The following is a 25,279-nucleotide window of genomic DNA, read 5'->3' as shown; positions in this document are numbered from 1 at the left end:
GATTAGACTGCATCCTGCATTGACAGATGAAGGCCAATCTGGCAGTCTAGTGAATTGGAATTTTCTACTGGTGTAAAGTCATTTGGCCTTACTTGGTCTTTGTCTTCTAGGTATTTTATTTCTTTAGTTGGGTGGGGAATTTGCCAAATAAAAAAAAAAAAAGTGTAGCTACCAGAACCTACTATATTTTATTGTCCCAATATTTTTTTAAATAGAAAATAGAAGTGTAGCTTTATGGTCTAATTTCACACAGGTTAATGTCATGTTCATATTGCATGTAGCTTTCTATCACTGCCATTAAGAAGAACATATTTACAACACTGATGAAAAATAAATGTACAAATTTGCAACACTGATGAAAAAACATATTTGCAGGTTAATGTCATGTTCGTATTGCATGTAGCTTTCTATCACTGCCATTAAGAAGAACATATTTGCAACACTGATGAAAAATAAATGTACAAAGTGATTACACGTTATGCAATGGCAGCAGCTGATCATGAATTAAAGCATTTAACAACAAATTCATTCATCAATCAAAAGGAGGAATAAATTATACAGCTTAATTTCCCACAAGTAGGAAAATCATTGATCACGTTACATATTTCTTTTACCTCGTGATGTTTATTTGACCAATTTTTATTCGAAATGCAAACAATGCCTTAAAGCAAAAAGGAAAGTCTTGGAAGTGATGTTCAAGTTATTGAACACTGAATGTTATGAATCAGCTGGGATTTTGCTTAGAATGGTGATGGACAGGACTAGAGGAAGATCTCCCTTCTTCAAGGCTGCTAGGAGCAATCTCTCCTGATTTTGCATGCATGTTTTGCTCATCAGATAAACTCTTACTCTTTTTGTAATCTACTTCGTTGACATGCACATCATCCTCAACGGAAAGGACTACTGTTTTTTGTCCATGAGGTCCTTGGACTATTGCTTCCTGGACCTTCAAGTGTTCATCCATGTTGACAATCTTTGTCTCTTCCACAGCCTTCTTTTTTCTCTTCTTCAAGAAGCACCAGAGGGCTAACAAGGAGCAAGCAAGGAACAGAAGACAGCCGAATGACACGAACACAATGATTATGACTGTTGAATGATGGTCTGGTGGCGATGGAGGTGGTGGTGGGAGGATATGAGGAGGTGGTGGAGTGATAGGGTGTGGTTTAGGTGGTGGAGTACGGTGGGGAGGTGGTGGTGGGGTGACATGAGGAGGCGGTGGGCTAGTCGGTTTGGGAGCAGGTGGTGGAATGACAGGAGGAGGAGGGGGCCTAATCGGACCGGCAGGGGTTGGTGGAATAACAGGAGGAGGAGGTGGGGGCCTAATCGGACCGGCAGGAGTTGGTGGACTAACAAAAGGTGTTGGTGGGGGAGGAAAATGAGGGAAGTTGTAGTTGTTGACGGAGGCCATTGCAATGCTTTTGGAAATCTTGGGATGATCTCAGTTGGATGATGAGATAATCCAGGGAAGGGTTCATATTTGTACTAAAGATTTCAGCCTGTTTCTTTACGACAATGCTTTCAAGCTTCCAAAAACGTGGCACTCATGTTAAGATTTGGAGTCTTCACATTTTGATTAGAGTGAAAAACACTTCTTCAACAGCTTCTTCTTGCCTGCTTATAGTTTCATAATCAAATTGGAAGTGGTAATTATTGTTCCATAATCAAGAACATGTACAAATTGAATTTGCCCTTAAAAGACTTCTAAATTGTACTAGTGCCCGCTTAATTACAAGTATATAATATCTGAATGCTTGACTCTGAAAGATTAATGAGGGTAAACTATGAAAAAAACACTCTCAAAATTTTTTTCTTTCTGCTGCCATCAGGCCAGAGCTGCACATTTCGTTGCTTCTGTTCTTAAAAAACTGCAGCAAAATATTCCTGAGCCAATTGCCTGTTATTAATCTAATATGCATAAGATTTCTGAATTCAGAAGAAAAATCGTGTTTTACCGACCAGTTCAAAGCTAAAAAACGTTTTAATTACTGCCTAGATTAATTAAACCAGAGAACTGAAGAAGATCCTACTTGTTAACTCCATGACATACCTCCGGAAAATAAGATGCTAATGTGATTTAGTAGATCAGAAAGGAGAAGCATATGCAAATGAAGGAAATGCAGAAATCTTAGGTAGCAGGGAGTCAGGAATCCTTTTACTTTGATAATCAGGCAATGGTAATCCAAAAAATGGTAACTAAAGCCATAGCAGGATGAGATATGGGGTTTCTTTCTGAATGTCTACTTATATCTTAAGTCAAAGCTCTGTTAAGATCTGATACTTTAAAGAGCAAAGATTGCAGCATTTTTGAATCCCCATCCACATACTTGCATGAAGGAGATGAAAAGAGAACAAATAAAGCAAGCTATATTCCTGTTATAAAGAGATCAAAATGACCAGCTTGTCATTAAGGGAATCTTTGTACATATGAAGCCATTTCCTGAGTTCAATTTACATCCTCGGTCTTCCATTATCAGTGAATTTCTTTACATTGGCACAGTTGGAAAAGAAAAATCTAACTGTCTTCTTGATGATGAATAATACAACAAAGTAGGAAGTGCCACTCAATGTACAAAGAAGCTCTATTTGCAGAGTCCTCATTCCTCAGTGACTCAAAAAGGGGAACAATAAAGTTGTATATGTGCAGTGAAGTATATGTCAATTGTCGGACCTGTTGAAGGAAGCATATACCTTGATCAAATGGGCATCATACCCGTGAAGCAGCAATAAAGTGAAAAAAATGACAGGTATGTACAAGCAAGCTCAATTATATGGACATGCAAGTAGGATAATAAACTTGCTACTTTACATTCATTGAGGGCCTTGATCTGAGAGCAGAAATGAGAAGAGCAGTTCGTTCCAAACATCAGGTACTCCAGGTAAGCACCAGTGGCTACAATCAGGTACTGATGGGTTGTCACTCCAAGTCCCCACATGTGCATCACTTCTGAATGCCCCCATGGGAGTTACATGCAACACTGTGACAGGTATTGATGTATTCTTAGCAGCGTCAATTATGGCATCAGAAAACGGGTGCTTGTCCCTGCCGTTAACTTTTGACATGGGCTGCTCTGTTACTTTGCAATGCTGTCGGGATGCACTACAGATACAGATACAAGCATCAATATAAGTCAACTAGAAATTTGGAAAATTGTTGTAGATATAAGAAATAAATGGTAATTATGCGAACTAGGGCCCAATTAAAGTTTGCTCATGGTTAGAGTGTTTACGGGAAAAGTTACCAAAAAGGAAACCTTTGACATTCCACCAATACAAAAACAGCAATAACAAGCCATCCAACAAATACTAAATGCTTCAGGAAAATAAAGAAAACAATATATTTAACATGGATGCAGCTGCTAATGCTAAAGAAAATTTAGCTGCTGCAAATTTATTCTACCAATGCACAGGAAGACTTAAATGGACATAGCAAAATCAGAAGCAAAATAATCCAAATGAAATCACTGCTGATTAGCTTCACCAAACATGATGCACAAAACACACCTCCAGTGGGTGGATTCGAATGTCCGGAAAAATACACGAGTTTTTCTGGTATTGATCCTACTCTCGACCCAAGATTTCCAAGTGGCCAATGCTGTTTTAAAAGCACCAGAAATTGGCATCCCAAGCTTCATCTTTCCACCAATTTGAAAGTACCAGCCCCTGTCTGAAGAATACACATCAGAAGCATTCTCAAGAAAGCGTAAAAAATTACAGTGCTAAAAAATGGCAAAATAGTAAGTGTAAAAGTTTTGACCTATGTATGGCCTAAGAGAACTTTCCTTACAGGCTCAAAAGCAGACACGTGTAAAAACTTTTGTTTGACCACAGCAGAGAAGAAAAGTAAGGAGAATACTAGCATATATCATACTATCTTAATTGCCAGAAAAAATAACTGCTTCAACGAGAAAAATGAGGCTAACATTAGACGTTTAATTGAATTAATACATACGTATTGAAGAAGGTAAACTCTTCTGCAAATAGATCTGTATTAGAAATTGCACTAATCCCTGTTTTTCCCATATTTGGGAAGAGACAAATAAGTACAGAACACATCTTCATGAATGGCAAAATGTTTTTATACCAACTTAGAACATCATCTTCAAGATTCCCAGGAAATGCTCACCATAAGAAGCAACATCATCTTAGCTCATAGATGTGATCTGACATATTTTAAGAGAATATCAAATTTTAAGTGTCTACCTCGGAGTTTATACCTATGGTTATCTGGTAATATTCAATTTGCACATTGATGTGTACTTGTGAACAAACCTACGTCTCATTTAATTCTTCTACACTACCATTACATGTCTCTACCAGTGGGGTGAATAAAGCATCTCATTAGAGAGAATTGTTAGTATGTTGAATCAGTTATTTTCAGAGCAGGAAGTCCTCAGCTCTTGCAGGAAATGGGGAGATGGCAGCTTCTGTGCTAGATTTGAAGGTTCAATTTCTCTTTTCCCCTTAGACTTAATGAGATTACCATAGAAACTGCTGCAAAAACCAAGGATACCACCCTCTCCCCCCCCCCCTCCCCAGCCAAAAAAAAGAGAATCCAAATAAGAAAAGCAACAGAAAAAGAAAGAATAGAACTCAATACCACTAAATTAGTCATCAATGATACAAGGAAGGTGTAAGACTTATCTAGGCACTAGAAATCCAACAAACCATAAATCTAACACATAAACCATATAGTACTCAGTCTAAGGGATAAAAAAAAATGGATGTCCAAGAATCTAGAGTGCACTTGAGTGTCAGATTAACCAGAAGGGTTTAGATGATATCAACTAAGATAACCAAAACAAGTATTGACAACACATACGTTGACTAGACGACTTACATGTCAAAGAGCTTTCCAGGTGTCCACCAATGCCCTGAATTGAAGATAAGGATATCAGAATCAACCCATTCTTTACTGATATCATCCAACCTATCAAGCTGAAGTGCTACTTTAACCCTCTTTGGAGCTCGCTTTGGCGCCTGGTGTGGCTGCACTAGGAAAATTGACCGGTAAAACTCCACTGTGAAATTGAAAGAACCGAACCGAACCGCTAAATGCCTAATCTGTTTACTAATCTTGCTTCCATTGATTTCATACACGCTCCTCTTATCATTGACCCCAGTCATAAGCATACACACCATAGATTCCCATTGAGTCCTACTCAATGAATCTCCAACAAAGACAACCCTTTTATCACGAAGAAATTCCAACGTCTCTTCCACATCAAACCTCGGGATATTACAATTCTTTGGTTGCCACCTCCACTTAAGGTACCCTTTATCTCGCCGACCATTAGCTAAACAATTAAATCCACGTTCAGCAAAAGGACAATTTGATGCATTATACGAAGGAAAACTATCATCAGCCACCCAACTTCCATCAAACACATTGCATTCTCTAACCAAATCAGGTAATGCACTATCAATATCAACATCTAACTCAGTTGATGTGCTATTCATATCAATCACAAACTCAGGTGATGTTCTGTTGTCAGGATTATTCATCTCTGGTTGAAAAGTTGGAAACATGAAAAAATAACCAGAACTTATAGCTGCAACAAAGAACAGCAATGATCCAACCACAATAATCCCATTAAATGACTGAAAAAACCAGCTCTTAAACATCCCCTTAGCTTTCAACTTTCCAAAACTCAGAACATCAAAAAAGGCAGGCCTCAATCGCCAACAAACACTAAAATGACCGACCATCTTGAATGCAGAGCAAGAAGTTAACTCTCAAAAAACTGAAATTCAACTTAACTTAGCACCATTGCTTAAACAAGATCAAAATACCCAAAAAGACAGGATTTTTAAAGTAATGAACCAAAAACTTAATTGAAAATGAGCAACAAGAAAAACCCAGAAATAAGATTCTTTTTAGCAGCAGCAAGAAATGAGCTTCTTGAAAGCAAAAATTAACAAAATCTTACAGTTTTCTCTAAAGGGTCTTGCAGCAAAGTGTAGATCACGGGGTGAATGCTGTGGCAGTTGAGTTGAGGTAGCATTGGAAAATATGAGCAAAGGTGGAGGGTGTTTTTTGTAATTCCAGAGGTGGGTGATGTCTGAGACAACCAGTACTAGAGATGCTTTTATTGGTACGGATGTGATCTATGAACTAAATATGGTGCTGATGTTTTGGGCTATTATTTTTTCGAATAAATATGAGAATTAGGGATAAATCACCTGCTGTAAAGTCCAAGGAATAAGATGCACCTCCGCAATTAATTGGAGCTTTGAACCTTCTTTGATCATTACCAAGATGGTTTCTCGTAAAGTTCCAAAACTGTGGTCTACATTTGTACTGAAGTTGATTACTTTTGGCGTTATGCTGGGTGTCTCTCTCTGTGGTCGGCCAAGATAAAGGTAAGTTGGGGAATGTTGCTGTTAGGTGTATTTAGGGATGGCCATGTGCGCGGGCACCCGTCCCGCGAGGGGTTAATGGGGAGGGTGTTGGGGCGGAGGCGGGGACGGGGGAATATTCCCCCCTCTCCCCCCACCCGGCTTAGAAACGAGGCGGGGGAGTGTATTCCCGTCCCGCCACCTAGGGGTGAGCAAATTCGGTTCTTACCGAATTCATAACCGATTTCAAATTCAATTCGGTAATTTGAAATCGGGTATTTGGTAATTTGGTACAAATTCGGTACGTACCAAATTCACCGAATTCTAATATGGTATGAAATAGGTAATGAGATTATGAATTAGGTAATAACCGATTTCGCATTAAAATTCGGTAATTGAAATCGGGTACCGCATTACCGCATTCGAATTACCAAATTGGTATATAAAATTATATAATATATAGATAAATGCTATTTAGTATTAGTATATACTACTAATACTTTATTATATTATATAGGTAAATGCTATTAATAATAATTAGTATATGGTATTATCAATTTATCATCATATCATGTACTTATAATAATAATAATATATAATAATGTACAATATATTATTTTAGTATTTGTTAATTGTTATATGACTATAATAATACCAATATATAGTAATACATAACAATATAAGATAACTATAATACTTATTATTTTATACATGAGTAACATGACTAGAATTAGATAATAATTAACACATATATGTATAATACTAAATATTAAACAATAAACATAATTAGTAATTAAATTTAGATATTGGTAATTTGATACATCATTCATGTTTGAATTATTGAATATTTGAATGCGTAATCTCTAACTTGCAAGTATTAGTGTACTCTACATATTTAACATAAAAATTCATATTATCTATTCACTAATCTTAATTCTTAAGACTTTAAGTATAGATAAGACAACTAAGTAGTTAGCAGTGTAAGTGAATGCATATGAATTGCAAATCAATGTACTAGTGTATTGACTTTCACAATAATATATGTAAGTAAATAAGTTTTATTTTGATTTGAAATAAATTATAAGTTTGTAAGTAATATAACTTATCACTACTCATTGTAATTTGTAAGTTTGTAACTAATATTACTTATTATTAATCATTGTAAATTATAAATTCATAAATTATCACTAATCATTGTACAGTCTAAGGTTTATTCTAGTTTAAATTAATCACTTTTTATGTGTTCCTTAAATCATAGACTAATGATTTTAGGCATAAATTATCAAATAAGTTAAAATTCATATCATCTATTAACTAATCTTAAGGCTTTAAGTATAGACAAGACAACTAAGCAGTGTAAGACTGTAAGTGAATGTATGTGAATTGCAAATCAATGTATTAGTGTATTGACTTTCACAATAACATGTGTAAGTAAATAAGTTTTTATTTTGATTTGAAATAAATTATAAGTTTGTAACTAATATAACTTATCACTAATCATTGTAATTTGTAAGTTTGTAACTAATATTACTTATTATTAATCAGTGTAAATTATAAATTCATTGTAACTACTAACTAATATTGCTTATAATTAATCATTGTAAATTATAAATTCATAAATTATCACCAATCATTGTATAGTCTAAGGTTTATTTTAGTTTAAATTAATCACTTTTTATGTGTTTCTTAAATCATAGACTAAGGATTCTAGGTATAAGTGATCAAATAAATGCCAATTAAACCACAAAATGATTAGAACATAAGTAATGTGTTCAATTATGAATAAATTTAGGGATCAAATCAGTAATAATTTATAAATCATAGATGAATTCGGTTTAACCGAATTCATTACCGTTTTCGAATTTGAAATCGGTTGCGGAATGAATTCGGTTATGCCCAATTCGAAATTGAAAACGGTTTAAATTTTTACAGGTAGAATAACCGAATTCACCGAATTCAGTGCACCGAATTACCGAATTTGCACCGAATGCACACCCCTACCGCCACCCGCTTTAAAAAATAAATAAATATAATAAATATATATAATATATAATTTAATTAGTTACAAACTTATGATAATGATATTATTAGTTATATGTATTATATAATGTCTATTAGTATATATAATATAATTGATATTATTAATTATATTAATAATTATATATGTGTACTAATACAAATTATTAATTGGTTATACTAAATTTATTAATACATTTATACTAAATCCCTAATTACACTTAATACAATAATATTTTTTTCTTAAAAAAGCACAAGCACAATAATGAATTAGTGATTGTATTTGTGCCAAAAGTAAAAACTTGACTACTTTAGTTATATTTATTTCATCATGTTGGATTGTATTCAAATATTTTTTGTTTGATTGTTTTTATAAGTTTCAATTGTAAAATTATAATGAATAATAATTTGATGATGTGTTAATATTTTAGTACTTGATTATTTGCTAAAATTTAACCATAATAAAATTATATAACAAATTTTTGTTAGCCCCGCGGGGCGGGGGGAGTGGGGGACGGGGGATTAGGCGGGGGCGGGGGATGGGAGAGGGGTCCCCCGCCCCGTTGCCATCCCTAGGTGTATTATGGCTTACACTTGGATATATCTGATCTTTAAAAATTCAATGGTCTAAATTATATCATATTATCTCATTAAATGGTGTGGTACAATTTGGATCATCGAATTTTTGAAAATCGGATTTATCCAAGTTTTAGCTTTATATTGAGTATTTTGAAAAAAGGAAATATAGAACGTAATCTTCCTAAATAAATGTGAAACGAGTTTCTCAATGATTGTACACGCGATAGTAGTATCAAGAAGAACAAGTTAAATATGACTTCAATCTTAGCTGTTAACTTTGAATTTTGAAAGTAAATTAAGTAGCATTTGGCTTCACTTATTTATATTGGATCAAATTGATAACTCAGTTTGAATTATGAAGCATGGTTATTCGTTTTTTTTATTTGCCAACGCACTTAAACCAACTGCTCTAGTTTGAACACTTTATGGGATTCGAATAGTGAATGAAAATTTGGATGACCAATAATGACAAGATACATTTTTAGGGTTTGATGAACGGATGTCCTAGAAGCAAATGTTAAGATAGGCGTTAGAATTTACAAATATGAGTTAGTATTCATATGCTAAATTAGGTATAAATTAGGTATGTAAATGGTGCTCCGAGAAAACCATTTTGGCAAAAATGGAACAGTTTTCTAGCTTGTCTTCTTTCTTGTACCTTTACAAGGAGATGATATCCACCCTAATCTAAAAGCAATCAATTTGGCAGAACCTTAATAAATCATTCTTGAATCACTACTATTTTTTAATCATTTTTGTTTTTGCCCGAGCAGGATTCAGGACTAAGGAAGTGAAAGACACTTTTTAAATCAATCTGGCAAAAGAGAATATTAAGAAGCATCTTCTTCATTCCTTTGAGATTATCAAATTCGGTCTAGTTTCTATTTTGTAAAAACAAAGAAAGTACATCATTGAGGACTTCAAATATTTTGTATAAAAACAAAGAAATTACATCATTTAGGACTTCAAACTTGTTTGGGGGCTACGAGATCCCGTCGGTAGAATGAGTGAAAAAGCACCAAAACAAACTTCCCTATTTGGGACGGACCAAATTTTTGGCAACTATGAAGGCTCCTATATATTAGCCATACACCAAAACAATGCCAAGAATGATAGTTTTATTTAAAAAAAAAAAAAAGGATTTTTCTAATGAGTGCTTACTAGCATTCATTAACGTACCTAAATCACATCCTAACTTACAACGTATATGCAGACATCAACAATTATTACCCTTCCTTATATTTTATATACTTTTGCTAATTAATTTTATTTTTTTCAAAAATTTAAAACTATAATACATCTTAAGAAAGATGACGAGGGGAATTCGTTGAATATATACGATAATGGGCACTCGTTAAACAGATCCAAAAAATAATAATTATATCATAAATAAATAATAATAAATATCAACTGAACTCTCTTTTTTCTTTTAATCACATTCCCAGTATCATTTTTATTTTTTGACGTTTATTTGTTAAACTACGTGATAAAATAAGTGGAGAGAGTTGAAGCTCCCCAAATTCAGATATCATCCTAGGTCCAAAATCGCCTTCCCCCCTCCCAGCTTAAATTTCCTCTTTTTCATATGAGAAAAAAATTTTAAAAAATGATAAAAATGCAATCAACAAAAAGTAGAGTACTATTAACATTTCTCACTAATTAATAAAAAAAAAAAAAAGGAGTTCACACTTCACGGTACTTTACTTAAGCCGGCCAGCATGGCACGATGACGAGCCAGCAACTCACACTAATCCCTAGGCGTCCTCTTCCGTTTCCGCTCGCCCGCATATCAACAGACAAGATGGCCTTGCGATATTCCCTAGCAGCTATGGAAAAGCACAAGCCTTACATAGTAATGCTGATTATTCAATTCATCTACACTGGCATGGCCCTATTCTCTAAAGCAGCAATAGCTGAAGGCATGAAACCTCCTGTATTTGTTGCTTATAGACAAGCATTAGCCACACTTGCCTTGGCTCCCTTCGCATTTTCCTTTGAAAGGTAGCCAAAAGAAAAAAAAAAACAAAATCTTTTCTTTTCTTTTTAAATTTTTTTTTTCTTCTGTCGACCAAAGTTGATGGATTAACTCAAATTTTCTTCCCTTCTATACTTTGTGCAGAAAAGGTTCTCATCGACTAACACTCAATGTACTCTGCAAGATCTTTTTTGTGTCATTGTGTGGGTATGAAATCGTTTTGTTATCTTGATGCAATTTTTTTCTTTTTTTTTTTTAATCTTTTAGCTCATGTAAATAAAGATGAATCGTATGACTCCTAACGCAGTTTCTTTTCCTTCTTCATGGGACAAATTTCAGGGTAACGTTAAGTTTAAATCTATACTTCGTTGGAATGGATTATACTTCAGCAACTTTTGCAACGGCCATGACAAATAATATACCAGTCATGGTTTTCGTCATGGCTGTCTTTTTAAGGTATCAGCACAAATTTAAGTACGTACCAAAATTAATATTGAAAATTTTCACTGAAAAATATAACCATCTTAATTTTGGTAATGATAAGCAGGATTGAAAGCCTGAGTATAACTCAGTGGCATGGGATGGCGAAAGTGTCGGGCGCAGTTTTGGGTCTTTCAGGGGCTATGGTGGTGACTTTCTACAAAGGTCCTGCTTTGTATTCACAACATGGCAAAGAAATCTCAGACCATTCTTCAAGAACTTCTACTAGAGAAGAATGGATAAAAGGGTCTCTTCTCCTGCTCGGATCAAACTTAACATGGGCTATCTGGCTTGTCATGCAGGTTCTTAGTCTTTACTTTCTTTTGAATTAATTTTTTTTTCCAATTATTTTTGGACTAATAAATTTTCTTTAAACTTCTTTATTCTTACAAAATGAAAAAACTTTTTAGGCTCCAATTCTCAAGCAGTACCCAGCAAAACTTCGGCTCACGACGTTGCAGTGCTGTTTCAGCTGCGTGATTGCGACAGTTTATGGTGCAGCTGTGGAGAGGAACATATCCTCCTGGAAACTTGGATGGGATCTTAATCTTTTATCAGTGGCCTATTGCGTATGTTGTTTGTTTATTTCTTCATTTATTTACTCTTTTTTAAATTTCTTCATATTCATTTTTATCTTGAAAAAAAGGTTGAACGGGATACTGATTGTGTCTAAGCATGTCAATGGATAAGATTTGATTTGAATTCTTTTGATCCACATCCAAATTTATTAAATTTAGTAAGACTTAGACCCAAACTCGGATCCTTATGGTCTAAAAAAGTAGATCTAGCTCGGATCTAGACCTCTCATGGGTGTGGACATCTCATGGGCACCCATGCATATAGTGAAGAATTAAAGTAAAAATATTTTTAAAATATGTAGAGTTAAAAAATAACATAAATATTAGTTTAGCTGGTGTTTTCATAGATTAAGAGAGTATCCTTTAATTTAATAATCATGAAATCTTATTATATTCGATTTGCCATAGAATATTATATCATTTTTCAAAATTATTATATACAAAATATATTTATATATGGATATATGCAAGGTCTGATTTGGATCTGAATTTGGAATGAATCATAGAAAATTAGACTCTATCCAAATTCACAACTCTCTCACGGTGTTTAGATTTGGGTAGGGTGTGGACTTGATAAATTAAACCCAAATCTATTAACATGCCTAATTGTATCCTTGCCTTGTGAAGTTAATATCAACTTTTGGGTGGGAAATTGTGTGATATTTACTATTTCGGGAATCTAATTCCACTAGCTCAAAATCTAAACTGAGCTAAAACATAACTTTAGTCACTTGAACATCCTAGTCTAACACTCTTTATGGTACAAACCAAAAATCATATCAGAATGATTAAAGCACTCTTTTTAAACAGCTTGGTTTCCACTAAGTACTTTATCTACGACAAACAATTAGAAGCCAGATTATGAAACATGATCATATCCGTTAATTTTTTTTTTTTAGTTCTTAGTTCTTCAAGCTTTACTTAGAGTACAATTTCATTTAAAAATTAAAAGGAAAAATAGCCATTTTGATCCCTTATCTTTGGATTTTTGTTCAATTTAGTCCCTTATCTATTAGTGAGACCTTTTTATTCCCATATTTTTACTACAAAAAGCCAATCTAGACCCTGTAACAGAAAATTAAAAATTTCTAACGAAGTTAGTTCTATTAGAGTTGTAACCAATTTTATTCCTTATATATCACCGTATACGCATTGGTACATGTGTGTATATGTGTGTGTGTGTGTTTTTTTTTAAATTTTGTTTTTTTATTCAAATATAGACTTGTAGTGCACAGAATCGGCTCCATTAGGGGTTTTTAATTTCTCATCAAAAGTTCTCTATTGATTTTATTTTGTGAAAATAAGGGTTTAAATTATGTAAAGAACAAAATTGGACACAACTTTTAAGATAATGGACAAAATTGGCTTTTTATTTTTGGGTTAAGACAAGGATCTAAAATGGTCATAGTGATAGATAAGGAACTAAATTAGTTTAGACCCCAAAGATGAGGGACCAAAATGTCCATTTTCCCAAATTAAAATTAAGAAGTTAACAATAAGGATTAACTAGTGTTAAAAAATAAAAACACATCCAATATATGTGCAATTAGGGAACTATTTAAAATTAATCAATTTTGTTTGTTACATATAAAAAATTTGTATAAAATTTTGATGAAAGAATTTTGGTTTATATGGTTATAGTGATTTGATAGTTACAATACTTAGGGTGGTTATGAATAGTTATATTGGCAAAATATGATTATGTGACTAGGGTAGAAAATAATGTTTGCAAGGATAAAATTAGAAATTCAAAAGATGATAAAAAAGTGTTTACTCCAACTACCACCACTCTAGCATTATATATTGGGAATTATATATTTTATAGATATTTCCTACACTCATAATAAAATAATTTTATCACCCAAAACGCATGCCACAGTTCCAAAATTGAATGGTAGTAATTTATTATATATTTAAACCTGTCGGTGTAAAAAACATTTTTAGGTCTAATGACAAGATTTTCCCTGTTTCTCTTCCCCCTCCTTCTATAGCAGGGCATAGATGCTGGCTGAGATGTCCTTAGTATTAGCTAACCATGGGGAAAGGACAAGGGGAGTTCAAGGCTTCAAGCCATTCTTTTTGTCATCCCGGTCGTCGTCTAGAGTCTGCCCGTTGCTCTTGTATGTATACAGATGCTTCAGTCCTTATGGGGTATGAACAAGATTAAAATTTCAAATTCATTAAAATGAGGGAAAAGAAGAAGTTGTTGGAGGACCGTACACATTTCATTTTCATTTTTGTTCTGTACGGGCGGAGGTCAATCTTTCTCCGACTTTGCACGCAAATTAGTAGATAAAATGTTGGCTTTACACTTGACCGGTTACCTTACCTCAATTGCAGGGCATTGTTGTCACCGGGCTGTCGTACTGGTTGCAAGTATGGGTGGTGGACAAGAAAGGGCCCGTATTTACTGCCATTTTCAGCCCGTTAGCACTAATTTTAACAGCAATCTCTTCAGCTATGATTTTTAAAGAGACGCTTCATTGCGGCAGGTTTGCACCTTGTCATATCTATCCAACAAACTGAAAATTTACAATAAACCAGAAAAAAAAAGGAAGAAATATAGTTTTGGTCCTTAACGTTTGAGCTGTGTGTCAAATTAGTTCCTAAAATTTTGACCAAAATAAATATGATCACCAAAGTTTCTAAGTTGGAGCAGATTTAGAACAATTGAAGGAAATTCTACCACTATGAATGGTCAAAATCCAATTTCCATTAGTCAACTATTTTGACTTTGCATTTTAGTCCCAATAATTTGGAGTTTGAATCATTATACTCTTTTATGTTTCAAATAGAAATGTTGAGGATTCTAGGATGAAATTAGATATGAATTAGGTTGAAATTGTATTATCTGTAATGGTAGAGGATGGCAACAAGGCGGTTTTGAGGCAGAGAAAACTTTGTCCTACTAAAGTTCCCTTAGTTCCTACCTCGTCCTCATCTCTCCAATCCCCATCCCCGTCTTGCCCTACTATCATTATTATTTTTATTTGATTTAACTTTTTCAATTTGTATAGATGTAATAATAGTTTTATTGATCATTCTTTTGAAGTTTTAGCAAAAAATTACATCATTTTATCATAACAACATAACATGTTATTTATTTCATATATATATTTACATGATAACAATAACATAGCATTTATTTTATATTACACACACACATATATAGATTTATGTATGTATTAAAATAAAGGTAGGGGTAAGGCTAGGGATTGGGAGGGGATATGCCTTGACCTTTGCCCCCACCCCCATCCCACCCCCGCCCAATTCCTCCCCTATGGGTCGGGTTGGGGCGGGAGATTGGCAGGGAACATGCTCCCTTGCCCGCCCCCCATTTAATGTAAGGGAAGAAAAATTGCCCCCTCCCCTATTTTGCCCCGCCCCATTCCTCCCTCTACGGGGCAGACACTCACCCCATTGCCATCTCTGAATTAAATATTGCAATACTAAAAACAAAAAGGAAAAACTAAATTAACTTTTCTTTTCCCTTTTTTGTATTTGTTCATACTACTAATTTCTTATACGTTTATTCTTTCTTGCATAATTGGTCTCAAATTTGACACAATACATTTAATCATATGAATAATTAATTGATAACGAATTTGATTACCTTTTCACTTATTCCCATTAACAACTATATGTCATTAAGTTGATTGAATAATAATTTTTCTTTTTTTTTTGGCATTTCAATTGGTTATCAATTAAGTTTCAATTGAAATAGAGATTTTATAATTGTTTAAATTCTTCAACTTAATTGTCAATTTTAGATGAACATAAGTATAAATACATTAAAAATGTATTATTGAAACATTTGATTTAATATAAAGAAAAGGCAAGAAAAAAAATCCTTACGAGTACTGCATATTTATAATCATCATTGTTTGTTAATATAACCATAATTCCTAACTATGACTGATTGAAGTTCATATCCACAAGTCATACAGCAATTTGTATTATAGTGTTTAGTATATTATATACTAAAAGTAGGATTCTTTTCTTCCTACTAATTTTTCTTTTATCTATGATTCATGTGTTGTTGTTCGTTTGTAATTAATTTAAAAAAGAGATGCTCTTTATTCTAATTCACATTTTATTTCATTCGAAATAGAACTATCTGAAACATAAGGGACCATATTGAATCAAAATATCCAACATTAGGGAACTCTTTCAGGGACTGCATTTATTTTGGTTGAAACATTAGAAACCATTCGACTCACATGTCAAATATTAGGGACTCAAAGTGCATTTCGGTCCCAAATAAAATTACTCTCTTGTACTGCCTTGTGCAATTTACCAAAATGTAAGTCACCTTTTCATAACCAAATGTCACATCTATGTGTGTTTGTTTATATATACTGTAACTAAATTGTATTCTCTCTTTTCCAAGTAGATTAGTCAAAGCAATTTTTTTTCCCTAACTTCAACGGGATTCTGATTTATGTTGCTTATGATTTGTGGAGCAGTGCTCTGGGGGCTGTTCTAGTAGTGGCTGGCCTATATAGCTTTTTGTGGGGCAAGAATAAAGAGACCAAAATCCATGCAAATGAAGAAAAATCAAATCAGACTAAAGAAGAGGTTGCATTGGAGTGCATTACACCTACATCAACCAGCAATGAGGTTGGAGGAATGCAAACAGATGCGTTTCAACACAAAAGGGCTTTCAGCTGAGGTGTGCCTGATTAAAGAGACATAATTATTTTGTGTCTTCTTTTTTTCAATCTGTAAATGAATTCTACCAAGAAAAGGGAAAAAATGAATGAATATTTAACGTTTTACTATTGATAATTTGGCATACTTGTGTTAAATTAATTGGTCCCTGAATGCATGTAGGCATGTCAATGGAGCTCGGAATTACCTAGACGGCTAGACCCAACAAAAATCCATTACATGTTTCTTTGGATTCAAATTTTCAAACTAAATCCTGCCGAAATTTAGATGCTGTGAAAATGTTTTGTAACAGCCAAACGTGCATTGTTGTATCCTTTGACCTTCCTATGGGAAAAAGAGGCGTTTCTATCACCAATATTCAACCACTGAACCCTGGATTTGTCCTTATAAAAACTTTCTTCAGCAAGTAACAAATTTGCATATTCAACAGTCACAGTTTTATTCAATTGAATAAGCTCTGCAACTAGAGGATTCCCTTGTAAGGGCCTCTGCATAATATTTAGCTGTTCCTTCTTTGCCAAAACTCTGCTAGTGAAGTCATTGAACTGCTCTTTTAGTTTCTTCAAACCAGACTTCACACATTTCATCTTTTTAGAAATAGCTCTTACAGCATTTCCTGCTATTTACTCAGGCCAGCAACCAGCAACAACTTCTAAAAATGTCTCATGTTGTTTCCAGAAACTATGAAAGTCAAAGTTTATAGAATCAATAATGGAGACACACATTGGGAAATGATCAGACACACATTTGGTGGAAAAATTTCAGCTTCTGCCTTAATTACCTTAGAAAGCCAAACATCATTCACAAACATTCTATCAATTTTGCTATAGATTAATGTTATCAATACATTGATTAAAGTCATCCATAGCCAGAAAATCAAAATCCACACTTTCCAACCTTTCTTCAGAATTTCTGGTGGCATTAAAATCCCCTAGAATTAACCAAAGAAAATTTTCCAACTTTGCACCTTATCCCCTCGAGACAATCCCATAAAGCTCTTCTATCTTCTGTCTTATTCAGACCATATGCAATAGTAAGAACAAAAGACAATTTCAAACAAACTGGGGAAACAAACTGTGGGAATCCAGAAGCTGACACTTAACATTTATTTCCTTCCAACAAAAAAGAACTCTGCTAGCATGACGATCAGAAGCATTATGCAGAAAAGACCATTCCCGGCAAACATTTTATTAAAAATGCTACTAATGTCTTGTAGCTGAACTTATTTTCTTCACTATCAATAATATCAGTAGAGGTACTATTCACCAATTTCTGTATAGCAATCTGTTTAACAAGCCTGTTAAGACCTCTAATGTTCAACAAAGCACTTTCATTTATGAGAGGAAGACTTTCTACTTTTACCTCTGTGCTTCTGACGAGCACTCCTCCCACTTCCAGCTGCACTAGATTTCACCTTAGCACCCTCACTTATAGTTACAAGGGTGAGACGACATTCTCCATAAGAATCACAATCTCAATCCCTTGGATAGGAATATTATTCTCCTCCAGAGTGCCAGGGAAACACCCATCCACCTTCGTATCAACAGAATGAGAACCTGAATGCTCAAGAATTCCTACTCCAGAAACTACATGCCTAGATATGGGAGAATTCTGCAAGTTAGAACTCTTAACTTCTTGCTGGTATCCACCAATCTTGTCCATTTGTTCAACTAACTGTTCATCCAAGTGTTCTTCTGATTGTTCAACAATTTGTTCAACCATCTTCCGATTCAACTGTTCATCTTGGTCATTTTGCACTACTTTTGAAAATCCATTTCTTTGCCACTTTTGGATTTGCAGGACACTTATTTATTCCACGCCCAAGCACCTACACTTATTACAGCAGGGAGGAACCCACTCATATTCAACCTCTTGTCCCATTAAGCCTCCATGCTCATCGAGTTGGCCTCACATATTCAGCAGATAGCTCAACGCATACTCTAGCAAATGAGACTCGAGTTTGCTGAGCAGTGTGTTGGTCGGCGTATAGGGGCTTACCCACAAAACTCACAAGCTTACTGAGAGCTTCATTTATGTAGTAATGTAAGTTCAACCCCGGGAGATGAATCCACACAGGAGTAGTCTTGAAATCAATTTTTTGCAAATCCAAATTTGGACTCCATGGCCTAAGAAACAGCATCTTACTTCCCCACTGCCAAGGAGATTGATCCAAGCCCAGGTCCTTACTTTTGTTGGAATGTATGCCCTAAAACAATGTATTTGGTTTTATTTTATACATTCCTAAATTATATGTTTTGTATTTTAATAACTTCTTATTTATCTGTTAAATATTAGATATAACTGATAAAGTCCTTAGAATATTTACTAATGTGATGGTAGTCACAAGAGTTGATGACTATGAGATATCAATCGCTTTTATAGTAATATTCTTAAAACTCCCTAGTTATAGTACTAATGAAATAGGACATCTTTAGCACGGTAAAACTAGTACACAGTTAGCCTCTAATTAATGTAATTAGTGGTTGTTCTCATCAACTATGGTATGATGATACCTAGGCTAATGTGTAGATGATTTGGAAAGTACAAATGCATTGGATTGATCCATTTAGAGATCCCGTTAGGATATCTATCTAGTGCCAATGGTGTATCTCTAGTGAAAAATTGTGTAAGTGATCCTACGACTTGAGATCACCATAGTATCTTGAGTGTGAATCGCTACATTTTGACTCTAATTACTTGTTACTCTTCGTGAGTGCCTTAAAGTGTAGAAGTTGGATGTAGTGTGAACCATGTAAAGAAAATGGGTGATTGAGATAGGATTTACCACTCCGATAGAAGGAGTTGATATCCGGATGGCCACTAGTGAGAAATTAACCCTAAAGTCGACTATTAGGTAAATTGAAGAATGTCTTCAATTTAACCTAATTAAGGGTAAATTTCGGGAACTAGAAAATTTAATTAGTCATCAGGGAATTGGCACTTATTCCTTATTCCTGACTAATTGGATATCTTTGGTGAAAGGATAATAATTACACGGTAATTTTTCACGGAAAGGTTAGGTCAAATTCCATTGACTAATTCCGAATAATTGGGTAATCGCGATGTGTTGCTAGACACCGTTCGTGATTTATAATTATGGATTAATTATTTATTATAAGTTATGATAAAATAAAATTGTTTATTTTATCTAATTATTAAACCATAATTATTACCAATGCATTTGGGACCTATTGGGTCACACGCAATAAAGATTTAATCCTGGATTGAAACTATGTAAATAATCGGGGTTTAATTTTAAAGGAAAATTAATCCCAGGCCTTTTTGAGCAGATAAGAGTAAATGGTTATCTCTTATCTATCAGATAATGATAGATAGAGTCTGGTGTGATGAGAAGTCTTATTGTTTTGACTTTGAATCAAACAAGAAGACTCATCATTCTAGCTTATCATAGATCTCTCTCTTTCTCCAATGGTGTCTGGGGGTTAGCTGATATACAGATACAGAGTGTGAGCGTCACATACGAGAGAGAGAGAAAAAATATACGTTTGAAAGGAGTAAAAAGGCTAGCACCTTTTTCTCTTCAACACATAGTTCGTGAGACGATCCAGGGTTGCTCTAGCGTGGATATCAGTAGAGGCAGGACGATTGGACTGCTTAAGGGCTGACCATCCTCAAACAACGCTGCTGGGAGACGCCGCTTAGATTAAGGTAATCCTAAAACCCTACCTTTAGTACATCATACGTAAAATCTAGGGTGATTCCTGGATGGTTTTAGGGAAAAATTTTTATTTTTCCGCTGCTGCGTAGTATCCCTAAAACCCAACAACTTTCTTCAGTCTCAGCATTGAACACATACACCCCCTTCCTCAACAGTCAACACTGTCACCTCAACCTTACCTATGTCCTTCCATTTAGAGTTGACAAATTGCTGTACAACGGAGAAAGGGACAAATGGCCTAAGTATAAAGCCAACAACAGCATTCTTCCATTTCCTAATGCCACATTCCACATCCTCCGAGCATAGTTTAACTATGGGCACAATCCGCGTTCGGCAAAAGGACAATTTGATGCATTATACAAAGGATAACTATCATCAGCTACCCAACTTCCGTCAAACACATTGCATTCACCATTTAAATCAGGTAATGCACTGTCAATATCAACATCTATCTCAGTAGATGTGCTATTCATATCAATAACTAACTCAGGTGATGTTCTGTTTTCAGGATTATTCATCTCTGGTTGAAAAGTTGGAAACATGAAAAAATAACCAGAACTTATAGCTGCAACAAAGAATAGCAGTGATCCAACCACAATAATCCCATTAAATGACTGAAAAAACCAGCTCTGAAACATCCCCTTAGCTTTCAACTTTCCAAAACTCAGAACATCAATAAAGGCAGGCCTCAATCGCCAATAAACACTAAAATTACTGACCATCTTGAATGCAGAGCAAGAACTTAACTCTCAATAAACTGAAAATTCAACTTAACTCAGCACCATTGCTTAAACAAGACCAAAATACCCAAAAAGACAGATTTTTAAAGTAATGAACCAAAAACTTAATTGAAAATGAGCACCAAGAAAAACCCAGAAATAAGTTTCTCTTTAGCAGCAGCAAGAAATGAGCTTCTTGAAAGAAAAAATTAACAAAATCTTGCAGGAAAGTGTCGATCACGGGGTGAATGCTGTGGCAGTTGAGTTGAGGTGGCAATAGAAATTATGAGCAAGGGTAGAGGGGGTTTTTCGTAATTTCAGAGGTGGGTGACGTCTGAGATAGCTAGTACTACTACTAGAGATGCTTTTATTGGTACGGATGTGATCTAAGAAGTAAGAACTAAACATAGTGGTGACGTTTTGGGCTATTGTGGGCGATTATTTTTTCGAATAAATACGAGAATTAGGGATAAATCACGTGCTGTAAAGTCCAAGGAATAAGATGCACCTCCGCAATTAATTGGAGCTTTGAAATTTCTTTGATTTTTTACCATGACGGCTTATCGTAGAAAGTTCAAAAATTGTCGTCTACAATTGCACTGAAGTTGAGTACTTTTGGTGTTTCACAGGGTGTGTCTTTCTATTAATTTTTTCCTTTTCTATAGTAGGTCAAGAAGGTAAGTTGAGTAGTGTTGTTGATAGGTGTATTACGACTCATACTTGGTAGATCCAATTTTCAAAGATTCAAGGGTCTAAATTACGTCACATCATTTCATTAAGTGGTGTGATACGATTTGAGTCATTGAATCTTTAAAAATTAGGTCTATCCAAATTTTTGCCTTATATTGAGTATTTTCAAATGAGAGGATATGGAACATAATCTTGCCAAGTAAATGTGGAACAAGTTTCTCAGTCATTGTACATGTGATAATGTACCAAGAAAAACAAGTTAAATATGACTTCAATCTTGATCGTTAACTTTGAATTTTGAAATTAAATTAAGTAACATTTGGGTTCACTTATTTATGTTGGATCTAATTGATAACTTAGGTCCTATTTAATTACTTAATTTAATATTTAAATTTAATGGATTCATTTTTCGTTCTGACTGTATACCTTTTGATGGATCTAAACTAAACATGCCCTTGACCACTCATCTCTTCTTTGAACATAGTCAGAGAAGAATTAATAGAAAAAGGATAGGGATTTTTTTTTGCTGTCGAGATCTAGAAAATACAAGGTGCAAGCGTGATTGATATTATTGTTTTCCAGCTTAAGTACATTTTTTTTAGATCTTTTTAGGAAAATGTTCTGTTTCGACCCTTCTTATTCATCTCCATCTCTTGCCCGGCTATTGTTACATGGTTTAGTGGCATTTAAATTTCCGTTGAAATTCAGGATTGTTGTTGTTTGGATTTGTATGCCAATCTGGATATAAATTTGTGGCAAGTTCTACAAAATGGTGAAGAAGTCTCTACCATTTTTGTGATAAAGTTAAGACTAACCAATGACAAGAAGAAATTACTGAAATTGGGGAGGGTTTGTATAGAAACTTGATGAGAGAAGTTATCGGTGGGCAAGTACTGGTTGCTCGAAATTGTGGGGTCCACATGTACTTAAAGAGCTCCACTATCTTTCAGGTTGTTTTTGCCCTTTTGTTATACCTAATTTCTTATTTTTCTTTTCGTATTGGTATCTCTAATTTTATCTACTACTCTCTTAGTTGAATTTACAAATCCTTTCAAATATTTTCTTTTCTCCATTTCTTAGGCAGGATGCTAGAAAAAAGGTTCACCTTCAAGAAGAATATTCAAAAACTCTGTAGCTGAAGTTGCCTTTCATGTGATTTTGAAGTTAGTTTTGTTTTTTCTCTGAATATTAGATGTTATTTTTGTTGGATTTTAAATCCAACATTGGACTTATATGTGAATAATTATGGGTTGCAAACTGTCAAATAAGGTTAAGTCCAATTAAAGTGATCAAATATGGTTTGGACTTAATGTATCTAATAGGATGTTGACCTTTAATGTGTAGAAACTTAAGGACTCCTATTTCTATGATGGACTGAAATAGGGCTCCAAAAGGTAACAAGAATACTACCTATAAATAGGGTTATGGTCCCCAAGTCACACGTATCTTTTTGTCGTATTTTCTAGTACCACAATATACAACCCTTTCCTGATATCCCAGAGAGATACTAAAGGGCTCTCTCAAGCATCGGTAAATACGTGTTGACCTGGAAGGCCACCCCAAAAATCTCTAGGGATTCAAGCACCAGTTTGTCAACATGAATCAAGGTACGCTTCCGCAATTTTGTGTTAATTATTTCTTAATAACCGCCATAAAGATCTTGGGGTTTCATAGGTGATGGTTTTCACCAAAAGTTAAATATAAATAACCGCCCTAACAAGTGGTATCAGAGCCGATATGGTTGATTATTAGGAAATAAGTTGGATTTAGTAATTTATATGTAAACATATATATATATATATATATATATATTTCTATCTCATGAATTCGGTTTTTGGATATATATATATATATATATATATCCACATAGGCCATTAAATAAGAAAAATCTTGGTAATCGAGACTGTCTTGAATTTTGACTATGAATGCATGGATCCGTCGCATGATGAATAAGTCATGATATGGCTTTGTCGTTATATTAAGATTGATTGTTATGATGTTATTCATGTTATTGATTCATAGATTTCGTTATATGGAATTTAGTGGGTCCTACCTTAGTCAAGCTTCGATTGGCCGATTCGTACTTTCTTGTGCTACTTTAGTTGATCAATTGTTAGCTTTGTCTGTAGTCTCTTGGTCATAATAATTCCATAGTTGTGGTTTTTGATTCACGGAAATTTGGTCAAATTCTATTCTGGTCATGATTGATTGCTATGGTGTTAGATTGTCAATTACATTGATTCCATGTATTGGTTTTATAGAATGCATGTGGGTCACACTTTAATTGGCAGACATGAGGTATCTTTTGATTTCCCTCTTCTTAATGATTAAATTGACAAAGTATGATGCAATCCAGTAATTAGTATTTTGGTTTGGTTTCTGTATAAGAGAATTTGCATATATTTATATATTAAGGAAATTAGGGTTTCTTTAATTTAAGTAAATCCTAATAAAGTTAAATATGACATTCAAGTCTTATAAAGTCCATATGTTAGGCCCACCAAATATAATTTTTTTTTATAGAGTAACTATGGACTTCAAGAAAAATTTGGGACTTAAATGATAAATTTGGGTCAAATCATGGATATGGGCTTTTAGTCCAATAAGTTTTGATCCAATTTGACTGATTTGACCAGGTTTGACCACGTTTTGACCAGAGTTGATCAAAGTTGACTTTGATTAAAATTTTTGTTTAATTTGTATAATTTTAAATTTGAATATTGGTATGATTATATATATTTTGGAATAAATTAATTGAAATAATATGCCACCAAAGTTACCTCTATTATGGAAATTAATTTATTTTAAAATATAACTAGTTGGGTACTTGTAATTTTATGAATATTGATCGGCCCAAACGAAGGTCAATATTTAATAAAATTATATGTGCACTTGTGGTAGTAAATACGTGACAATTATTTGAATTTTACATGTGATTTATAAATTAGTCCAAAGAAAAATTTATTTTTGACATGTTATTATTATCAGTATTTATTACTGCACCAAGATATCACTTAGAAGTTAATATTTTTGTTTTGATTTATGTGAGATTGTTTTAATTATATTATGTTTTTTGTTCAATTGCGAATGATCTTACAAATATTACTGTCAACATCAATAATATTTCTATACTGAATGGCACAAATTTCAAGTCCTGGAAAGAAAATCTCTTGATAGTACTTGGAGTAATGGATCTCGACCTTACGTTAAGGGATGATTCTCCCCCACCTCTTACAGATCAAAGTATCTCTAATGAAAAGAGAAATAATGAGAGGTAGGAGAGATCAAATCGCTTGTGTCTGTTGATTATTAAAAAGGCCGTTTCAAAAGCATTCAGAGGAATAATGTCAGAAACGACTGTAACCGCTAAAGAGTTCCTTCAGGATATTGAAAAATGGTTTGTCAAGAACGAAAAGGTTGAAGTTGGTACGCTCTTGACACACCTAATTTCAATGAAATATAGTGATAAAGGCAATATCATAGAGTACATCATGGAGATGTTTCATCTTGTTTCGATATTAAATGCACTTAAATTGAAACTCTCTGAAGAGTTACT

General features: G+C 34.0%; 3 protein-coding genes across 3 annotated transcripts; 1 reads left to right on the top strand and 2 right to left on the bottom strand.

Annotated features, from left to right (window-relative positions):
* Window positions 1–500: 500 nt before the first annotated feature.
* LOC113749820 (tumor necrosis factor ligand superfamily member 6-like) lies at window positions 501–1,432 on the bottom strand. Its single transcript, XM_027293684.1, has one exon. It carries the CDS (start codon window positions 1,406–1,408, stop codon window positions 725–727), a length of 684 nt encoding a protein of 227 aa, XP_027149485.1. The 5' UTR covers window positions 1,409–1,432; the 3' UTR covers window positions 501–724.
* A 942-nt stretch (window positions 1,433–2,374) lies between these two features.
* Window positions 2,375–6,056, bottom strand: LOC113749601 (protein trichome berefringence-like 7). Its single transcript, XM_027293394.1, has 4 exons — window positions 4,838–6,056; window positions 3,502–3,660; window positions 2,807–3,097; window positions 2,375–2,668 (listed from the first exon to the last, which is right to left on the bottom strand). The coding sequence occupies exons 1-3, from the start codon at window positions 5,704–5,706 to the stop codon at window positions 2,809–2,811; spliced, it is 1,317 nt and encodes a 438-aa protein (XP_027149195.1). The 5' UTR covers window positions 5,707–6,056; the 3' UTR covers window positions 2,375–2,668; window positions 2,807–2,808.
* Window positions 6,057–10,759: 4,703 nt separating this feature from the next.
* LOC113750797 (WAT1-related protein At1g43650-like) lies at window positions 10,760–16,635 on the top strand. The gene is made up of 7 exons (XM_027294740.1): window positions 10,760–10,932; window positions 11,051–11,113; window positions 11,246–11,362; window positions 11,454–11,688; window positions 11,797–11,955; window positions 14,305–14,456; window positions 16,431–16,635. The coding sequence occupies exons 1-7, from the start codon at window positions 10,760–10,762 to the stop codon at window positions 16,633–16,635; spliced, it is 1,104 nt and encodes a 367-aa protein (XP_027150541.1).
* Window positions 16,636–25,279: the final 8,644 nt, after the last annotated feature.

This window comes from Coffea eugenioides, chromosome 10 (genome assembly GCF_003713205.1).
Source record: "Coffea eugenioides isolate CCC68of chromosome 10, Ceug_1.0, whole genome shotgun sequence".
NCBI lineage: Eukaryota > Viridiplantae > Streptophyta > Magnoliopsida > Gentianales > Rubiaceae > Coffea > Coffea eugenioides.
Note: the sequence above shows the minus strand (reverse complement) of the source record. Positions and strands in the feature narration are given on the sequence as shown.

Bases quoted from the DNA above. Each gene is read 5' to 3' on its own strand.
- LOC113749820 (XM_027293684.1), bottom strand. From the start codon at position 1,408: ATGGCCTCCGTCAACAACTACAACTTCCCTCATTTTCCTCCCCCACCA.
- LOC113749601 (XM_027293394.1), bottom strand. From the start codon at position 5,706: ATGGTCGGTCATTTTAGTGTTTGTTGGCGATTGAGGCCTGCCTTTTTT. The intron at 3,661-4,837 runs GTAAGTCGTCTA...TTCTTCAGACAG, and splicing joins CCTGGAAAGCTCTTTGACAT to GGGCTGGTACTTTCAAATTG. The intron at 3,098-3,501 runs GTGTGTTTTGTG...CTGTATCTGTAG, and splicing joins TTCGAATCCACCCACTGGAG to TGCATCCCGACAGCATTGCA.
- LOC113750797 (XM_027294740.1), top strand. From the start codon at position 10,760: ATGGAAAAGCACAAGCCTTACATAGTAATGCTGATTATTCAATTCATC. The intron at 11,114-11,245 runs GTATGAAATCGT...GACAAATTTCAG, and splicing joins TTTTTTGTGTCATTGTGTGG to GGTAACGTTAAGTTTAAATC. The intron at 11,956-14,304 runs GTATGTTGTTTG...CCTCAATTGCAG, and splicing joins TTTTATCAGTGGCCTATTGC to GGCATTGTTGTCACCGGGCT.